Source organism: Strongylocentrotus purpuratus, unplaced genomic scaffold, assembly GCF_000002235.5.
Source record: "Strongylocentrotus purpuratus isolate Spur 01 unplaced genomic scaffold, Spur_5.0 spur5_scaffold_14, whole genome shotgun sequence".
NCBI classification, from domain to species: domain Eukaryota; kingdom Metazoa; phylum Echinodermata; class Echinoidea; order Camarodonta; family Strongylocentrotidae; genus Strongylocentrotus; species Strongylocentrotus purpuratus.
The window spans coordinates 31,238,219-31,246,474 of record NW_022145599.1 but is presented as its reverse complement, the minus strand read 5'-3'; the positions used below and the strand labels follow the sequence as shown (position 1 = coordinate 31,246,474).

Genomic DNA, 8,256 nt, shown 5'->3' with positions numbered 1-8,256 from the left:
AAATTTTCCATGCGCCGGCCGTGCGTCCTGCATGCGTCCCCTCTGTGTGACCGGGCCTTAACATAGGCGAAGAGATTTCGAGGTCTAGTGGATACGCCGTCGGACTATGGATCACATGGTTTGCGGTTCAAGTCCACCGAGGAACTATAACCTCCTTTGGCAAGACATTATTCTACATTTGCCACTCTCCATGTTAAATAGGTACCCAGTAGGATGCGAACGTTAATGTGATTAGGTTGGGATGTGTGCACTTGTAAAATGACGCCTGGCTGAAATACTCCCCAGGGAGAGGATCGTGTGCACTATCATGTGCGAATGAACAAATTTGAACCAATGACCGGGGAGGGGTGATAGTAATGACAAACGTAGTATAAAGCACGATACAAATGTGACTATTAATATTATTATAGGCATGGATTTACATGTACATACTGGAGCAGGTGAGCTTTCCTGCTGTCTTCCACCGTGTGCTGAAACAAGAATCCCATCCGATCCTGCGCTTGCAGCATCTGAAGCAGATTCACCTGTACATCAATGGAGAAAAAAAACATTTGAGGCCGTGTCTTAGTTTTGTTCATGCAGATATTAAAACACAACTGCAGAAAATAGCAAACGGAATCACTCTAAGTCAATTGCAATATGGTTGTGCGTCATATATTGAAACGTGCGAACATGACGATGCCATGATCCACACATGATTTCAATAGGCAATAATTTACTTTTTAAAAATTGCCTTTCAATTCATTTTTTGAAATTCTTGAAGATTGTGTTATATGAAGAAAAGCAGATATGGTGTATCTTGCATCTTTCATCCTCAACAGTAAACTTTGAATGATTGTTGGATATATATTTTTATGCATTTTTCAATATGTATGTATTTCTGGGTAACATGATCACAAAGACTTTCACAAAATCAACTTCAACTCCAGGTCAATTTCAATACCCTCTTGGATTGCCTGTAACAATACGCCAGTGTAATACTCGCACACTCAATGGATGATGGTTATGGGTATTGAAATTGACTTGGGCTGATTTTTTTTTATAAAGGGGAAGTCCACCCTGATATTATGGTTTATATAAAAGCAGGAAAATGAGAGAAACAAATTGGTGAAAGTCTGAGCGATCCGATGAAAAACAGAAAAGTTATGAATGTGTTATGTTGTCATCAGTGAAACCCAAATTGGTAACACTGTGACGTATCTTGCGAGCTCCTCTCCAACTTGGTCTGTACAGAAAAATTCATTTTCTTAGTTATAGATGACGGAATAGATTTGTTGCAAAAAAAGGGCTGTATAAAAACATTTACTTGCAATAATCATGTTTAGGGTAAATGCATGATTGCACATTTTCTTGAGGAAAAATATACCCTTATGTAGATTTTGCATACAAGGCGAATGGCTAGAGGAGACCTCGCAAGATAAATCGAAGAGTTGACAATGTTTGCTTGATTTATGGAACCTTCAGGAATTAATAACTTTCTCATTCTTAAATGCTTTTTGGTCAAACTTTTACTGACCCGTTTCATGTTTCTGCTTCAATTATCCAAATTAATATTAGGATGAACTTTCCCTTTAGCATGAACTAATTTCATCAGAATGATTACCTGTTAGTATCCCTTTGCAGACAATGGGCAACGAAGTGACTTTCTTGATCCATCGTATGTATTCCCAAGTGGCTTTTGGATTGTACGTCATCTCATCTACGTACTGGAAGTGGTTTGCATTGCTCTCCTGTTTGGCAGCACGAGCCGATGGAATGTCCGCTTCATAGACAGGCATGCTTTGTATGCAGAAAGAAAAACAAGCAAAATTATTTTAAAGATAACAGAATCAAGAATCAAGAGACGCAATACTAAAATTTGTAGAAATTCATCTCAAAGCCTTGTGCCTCATCGATTGACAATGATGCATAATGTAATCCAAACACGATTTCTAATGCGCCTAATTTGATTTGTTGTTATACCTTCAAAACAAAATCCAGCCTCCAAAAAAAATGAAGAATTTACTATTGACAATAGCAATGTATTTTTGAAACATTTCACTTTTGACTTAGCCCCATATTCAGTTGTACTGTACATTCCATGATTATATAATCATTAAAAATGGGGCATTATGCAAGGGGGAACAGGCTTTTCAATGATATCGATGTTAAGTGTGATAATATACTACCAAGAGAGATATGCTAAAGATTTAATAACAGAACTCTTTTCGATGAGGAGTTTATATCTGATGATTGTATCAAGGGGATTATTATTAAATCTTACTTTGTTAGACATGATCATGATCAGTAACATAAGGGACAAAACAGCTTAGACTTGCCCACAGATTGAAGATGTTCTACAATTACAGTTAAGATAACAGCAAACGTTAACATACCGATAGGAGGAATGGTTCACCACATGGTCCTTTCCTAAAAGTTCCTCCATGGCACCATGTATGCCTGGCACAGGAGAATCAACGGTTACAACAAGTGCCTTGAATCCCAGTTTCTCTGCCTTGCGGATGGTGTATTCAGTGAGCTGACGATCTGTAAAGGGATAGATGTTCATCCATCGAAGACCTCCTGGTGCAGCCATTGCAATGTCCTCCATTGAAGAGCGTGCACCGCAAGAGAGTACCATCAAGGCCCCTACAGCTTCTGCAGCTGAAGATTCAAATGAAGGAAAACTGCCGTCTGAATTAATCACCCTCTTCATTGACTAAACAAAATAATATTTAAGTCATGCATACCAAGATTCCAAAGGATCAGGTCCATGTTTTTAAAACTTGTTATCAATAACAAGATACAACTTTACAAAATCACGTCTTCCACTCATATAGCAAGCTCATTTAGTGATCAAGGATGTAGAAAAGTCGAAATGATTGTGCCGACTATTGTTCGATACAACACGGTGTGTATGTGTGCATGCAAAACAGTAAAGAATTTGTATGTTTAGAAGCAAAAATATGAATGAAATGTAAAGGAAGATGAAGAGAATGAAGAAAGGAAGAACATGGCAAAAGAGAGGGGAAAATCACCCGGATTGCGTGAACGGGAGGCAAGGGCTTTGACCAACATACCAAAATATTTCCCATAGACTTTACATGCAAAGCTGAAAAACGACCTTGGCATAGTCGTAATTTCAACTTTCAATTAAAAATGATCCCAACATCTGATCAAAAAACAGAATGCACATTACCTGTAGCCCATAGTCTCAGCTATAACATACCAACATTTGGGAGAAAATGGAGAAAAACAACCGAGATAATGCTCAAAGAACAATGTCAAGTAGATTCGTGATGTGAACGAAAGTCACCTTCCATAGGCATTAAACGCAAATTAAGAAAATTCTGATGGTCATTTATAAATTAGAAAAAAAAAATAAAACGATACATGAAACGGCAAACAAAAGGTTGATATTCTAACGAATTAAATATTGATAAAAAGAGTAGAAAAAGAATAACAGGATAAAAAGTAGGCCTATAGAAAGAAGAGAAATGATATTAAAAATAAAAGGAAAAAAGAACGGATAAAAAAAAATGTCTCAAGAAAGGAAAAAAAATGAACGTTAAAAATAAATCATCTGACATAAAAATTATCTTTAATTTTTTTTTTAATTTAAAAAATCGATAGCCCATAATGACAACCACCCCAACCCCTAGAATCCCATGGATGTTAATTTTGACTATAATGACATCATTAAAATGAAAAATAGTATAATTGATCCTGTAGAAATTGTCTCAGCTACATCACATCGAAATTGGCAGATGATCATCCTTCTACGAGTGAGATATTTGTCAAATGAATATAAAAATTAGGACGTCATTTTTATTTTGTTGTTTTGTTCATAAGCGAATATGATGACGGCGCGACCAATTAGCCCCCAATTTTATTCATGAATTCCACTCTACACCTTATATACTTTCAGAAAATGAAACCAAATCGTCCTTGTTTTCACGAAGTGACGGTAGTGAGGAAAATCGTCATGCAAAGTGAATGCAATTTTTTCACTACCGTCACTTCGTGAAAACAGCGACGAAATGTGGGGGCCTCCAGCCTTTCTGACGAGCTTCAGCCGGGTTCCAGATAGGAATGTTTTTACCAATTTTTACATTATATTGCCCATTGACGCGCGCACGAATTTAAAGGTTTAACGCGCGCGTATGGCATTATGGAATGTCGAGAATGACTGTAAAAAGTTGGAAATTGTCAAGAATAGTGTCAGAAAGAGAAACCATGCGAAAAATGGCGTTTCTACGTTCTGTACGTGCTGCACGCCCGCACGGCGCGCGTACGGGCGCTTACGCACGAATCTTTTTTTGTTTGTAATGCTTGTCCTGAAACGTACTGTTATTTGATTTTAAAAATTATTTTGAGCATTTTTAAATTTTGACGCGTGCGGAAATTTGTTGACACGTTATGTTTACGCATGACCTCAAATTCATGCACATCAAATGTCATTCAGAAATGACATATGACCATTATTAGAAATTAACAAAATGGCGCCTAGATGACGTCACGCATCATTAATTAAAAACAATCTCATCGTTAGGCAAAATAACCATGCATGATATATCCAGGTAACAAAATCCATCCAGAAAGAATAGAAGAAAGAAAAGAAAAAAAAGATTCTGACGAAATCAATAGGTGCTCTGCCATGGCTTCGCGGAAGATCACCTAATAATTATTAATAGCTACAGAAATCCTTGCATTTGATTGGCTGTGAGCAGATTTGTCATAGATCTGTGGCAGATGTTGTTGATAACAAGTTTTATGAAACTGGGCACAGGAATAGTTGACCCTTGCTATAGAGGAATAAAAACGTGTCTGCCAAGGGATACATCCGTTTTCAAAGTTTCATCATTCTCATAAAATCATTACATATACATATTTATAACATCCCTGTAAATTTTAGAGTCATGAAATTACAAAAGGAACAAAATATCATCAATATCTAACTACAATTGTGAAGTAGGCAATATTAAATAAATGAAAATATGGTGAGATTTTAAAAAAAAGAAGAAAAAAAGGCAAACAGTTATTCCAAAAATCAACCTAATAAAAGGCAATTTCAATAGCATTGTCCATCATATATTGAATGAGCAAACGTACGTTGCAACTACCTATCAATGACCATAATCCAAAAATCATTTCCATGGAATATACAATAGTTTCATGAAATTGCCCTCGATGTGATATGTTAAGTCTTTGTAATTTATTGTGTTATGAATGAAAGATTGATCATATTGGCCATTGCAAATCAAGTATGAAGCACTAAAACTTTTAACCATTTAGTAGGCCTGAACATGATACCTTTTGCCGTTGCCTCTTCGCCATCAGGATGAGCAAAGAACTGACAGGCTGTCGGTGAAATACAGATCGGATATGGGATGGACTGACCAAGAACTGTTGTTGCTAGGCAACGGTTGGAAACATCCTGAAGCACCCGGCTTCTTATTCGATATCTGTTGAAATGACAAAAAACATCATCAGTGAATCATTTGCTAACATGCAGAACAAATAATTGACTTTAATAGACCTGCTCATTATTTCCCTTGTAGGCCGAACCATGTTTATATTGAAAGCTAGTTTATAGTTCGTGGGTAGATGCAGAGGAGTTTGATATACAAAATCATTGAATACTTTCAAAACTGGATTAATCCTACTTCCTGTACTATAAATGGCTTCTCTTACTTGGCAATTTCTTTCCGTACGTCACTCATGCAGTCTGATAATGGCTCTTCACCCCATTCATCACTTGATCATATTGTTCAACATGCCAACATGGTATATGTATTCGATGAGGAAAGCTCACATTGGAAAACTAATAACTTCAAACATTTAACATACATGTAAAAGAGATAAAGGTACAAAGGTACTTGCAAATGTCTTGATCCCATTCTTTATTATTTTTCCTTTGTCCCCATTTTGTAGTTTCTTCGATAACTACGGTATAAGATTGGTCGCGTTAAAGCCTCACTGCACTACTTGTATCTACTTGCGCCCTCTATACAGCCAACAATGCCTAAGTGGTACCCGTTGATCCCCATGATGCCCCTTTTCTTATGTTAATTGAGAGCTACCAGTGACCTTATGGGGAGGTCTAATCCCTCCATGCCAAACTAGTGCAGAGGGCCTTGTTCATCACCTACTGAAATGTGCAAGCATTACAGTGACACATTACATCATCAAACATGCATTCATGAATGGGATATACAAGTCTACAAACTACAATAGGCTATATATTGACATAGCCCTCGAGTTAATTTCTCGAAAGACTTTGCGATCGTGTTTGACATACCTCGAAAATGCCTCAATGCTATCCTGAAAGCACCACTTTCGTCCCCTTCCGTAGTTGAAATACTCCCATGCATCTTTGTCCAGTTTCTCTTTGGCTAGTCGCTCATAGTCGAGCACTGTGTACAGCTCCATTTTAGACAAACTAGTGTGAAGACTGATTTACACTTTTTTACAGAAATGTTTGAGAACCTTGGACTTGGATCTGCTTATTCACTTACAGTTTCCTGTTATTGCCCAGTGACCTCAATTGGTTGCATCGTGTATATGGTATATGCTCCAATTAAATAGAGAGAAAGATAGAGAGAGAGAGAGGGGGAGAGAGAGAGGGGGGCAAAGGACAGAGAGAAAGAGAGAGAGAGAGAGAGAGAGAGAGAGAGAGCGAAGGGACAGGAAGTGATATAGCTGAACTTTGCACATTATGAAGTTGATTCTCAAAATATTTTCTTGTGCTAGTTTTTATAACACATCTTTATATACAGTGTCAGTCAAAAAAAAGTTTATACCTAGAAAATTGCTAATTATTTTAAAAATCATCTATGAACAGTAAATTATTATACATCTTATGAAAGAGTATTTTATCCCAAATCATTTGGTATGAGTTTTGTGTGGTATGTGTCCACACTTGGATGAACAGGAGGCATTGTTTGCGAGAGTGCAAAAATCGACTTGCGCCAAAGTTGCTTATGTGATGTGATGAATAAAACAATTGGGATTTGGGTATTAATTCGGTCTTTGCAGATCCAAATAATATCCCTACCAAAATTAGTCATGCCACACATATCAAATATCGAATATCAAATATCAACGATCATTTGTGCGTGTGTGTGCGACTTTACCTCTGCAAAAAGCATATGCAATGCATTTCATTTGATACATTCAACTCATTCTCTCACTTCGCTAATCCGCAACATAATACATACTGTAGGCATCACTTTGGCGCAAGTCGATTTTTGCACTCTCGCAAACAATGCCTCATGTTCATCCAAGCGTGAACACATACCACACAAAAATGATACCAGATGATTTGGGATAAAACACTCTTTCATAAGATGTATAATAATTTACTGTCCATAGATGATTTTAAAAATAATGAGCAATTTTCTAGGTGTCGACTTTTTTTGACTCACACTGTATATACAAGTAAATCTTTGGGACCATCAAACTTGCCTTGGTATATTTTTTTTTAAACATACCTATTGCACATTGCTAACTCCACTACTCAGTGGCGGATCTATGAGGGTGTTAGAGGGTTTACCCCCCCCCCCCTTTGGCTGCCAAGTGAAAATGTGATGTGCATAGAAAAACGCCATCATGTGTTCAGACCCACACGGTATCCGCATCGTCATCGCTTTTGTGGTCTCCATTGGTAGATGCCAGAAAAACATCACTTACGGGGGGTTCAAAATAGCACCAAAAAAAGAATAGCATGATATAACTTTTAAATAAAGTTGTTTGGGAACATTTTGTCCTCGCTTAAACGAGAAAGGACGAATATCCATGTTCAATTGCGTTGACAAATCTTACCATGTAATAAACTTTCAAGATGCCAAATATGGTGAGGAAATGACTTTAAATTGAAGACCTGAAACAAGTGTTGAATATTTTATGAAATGGCATGTAGATGATAACTTTGCTATTGCGAGAAATAATTAGCAAATTTATTATGTTTAAAGAATACATGTAAAATTGAATGGTATATGTGTGACAACGTCTCAAACCTTCAGCATATACATGTGAATAAACCCTTTTTGTTAAATCTTTAAGAATGAAGAACTTTCGATGCATTTTCAATATACAGTGCGTATTAAAAAAGGGATACCCAACTTTGGTAGCTTATAATTATACATTTATAACCTATATGACCTTGTATTTTATTTTGTGTTAAAAAGTAACTAATACACTGTCTAATGATACTGAGCAGCAGGCTTTTTAGATAGTATTGTCAAAATCTTCTTGTACCAATTTTGGGCTGAAGCA

At 36.7% G+C, this 8,256-nt stretch overlaps 1 protein-coding gene across 1 annotated transcript; it reads right to left on the bottom strand.

The window, feature by feature from the left end:
- Positions 1-2,255: 2,255 nt before the first annotated feature.
- On the bottom strand, positions 2,256-6,411 carry LOC115923842 (peroxisomal (S)-2-hydroxy-acid oxidase GLO5-like). The gene is made up of 3 exons (XM_030985218.1): positions 6,281-6,411; positions 5,293-5,444; positions 2,256-2,643 (listed from the first exon to the last, which is right to left on the bottom strand). The coding sequence occupies exons 1-3, from the start codon at positions 6,409-6,411 to the stop codon at positions 2,309-2,311; spliced, it is 618 nt and encodes a 205-aa protein (XP_030841078.1). The 3' UTR covers positions 2,256-2,308.
- Between the last annotated feature and the right edge of the window lie 1,845 nt (positions 6,412-8,256).

Coding starts and splice junctions, on each gene's coding strand:
- LOC115923842 (XM_030985218.1), bottom strand. CDS start 6,411: ATGGAGCTGTACACAGTGCTCGACTATGAGCGACTAGCCAAAGAGAAA. Junction 5,445..6,280: donor AGCATTGAGGCATTTTCGAG/GTATGTCAAACA, acceptor TCATTTCAACAG/ATATCGAATAAGAAGCCGGG. Junction 2,644..5,292: donor CGAAGAGGCAACGGCAAAAG/GTATCATGTTCA, acceptor TTGAATCTTCAG/CTGCAGAAGCTGTAGGGGCC.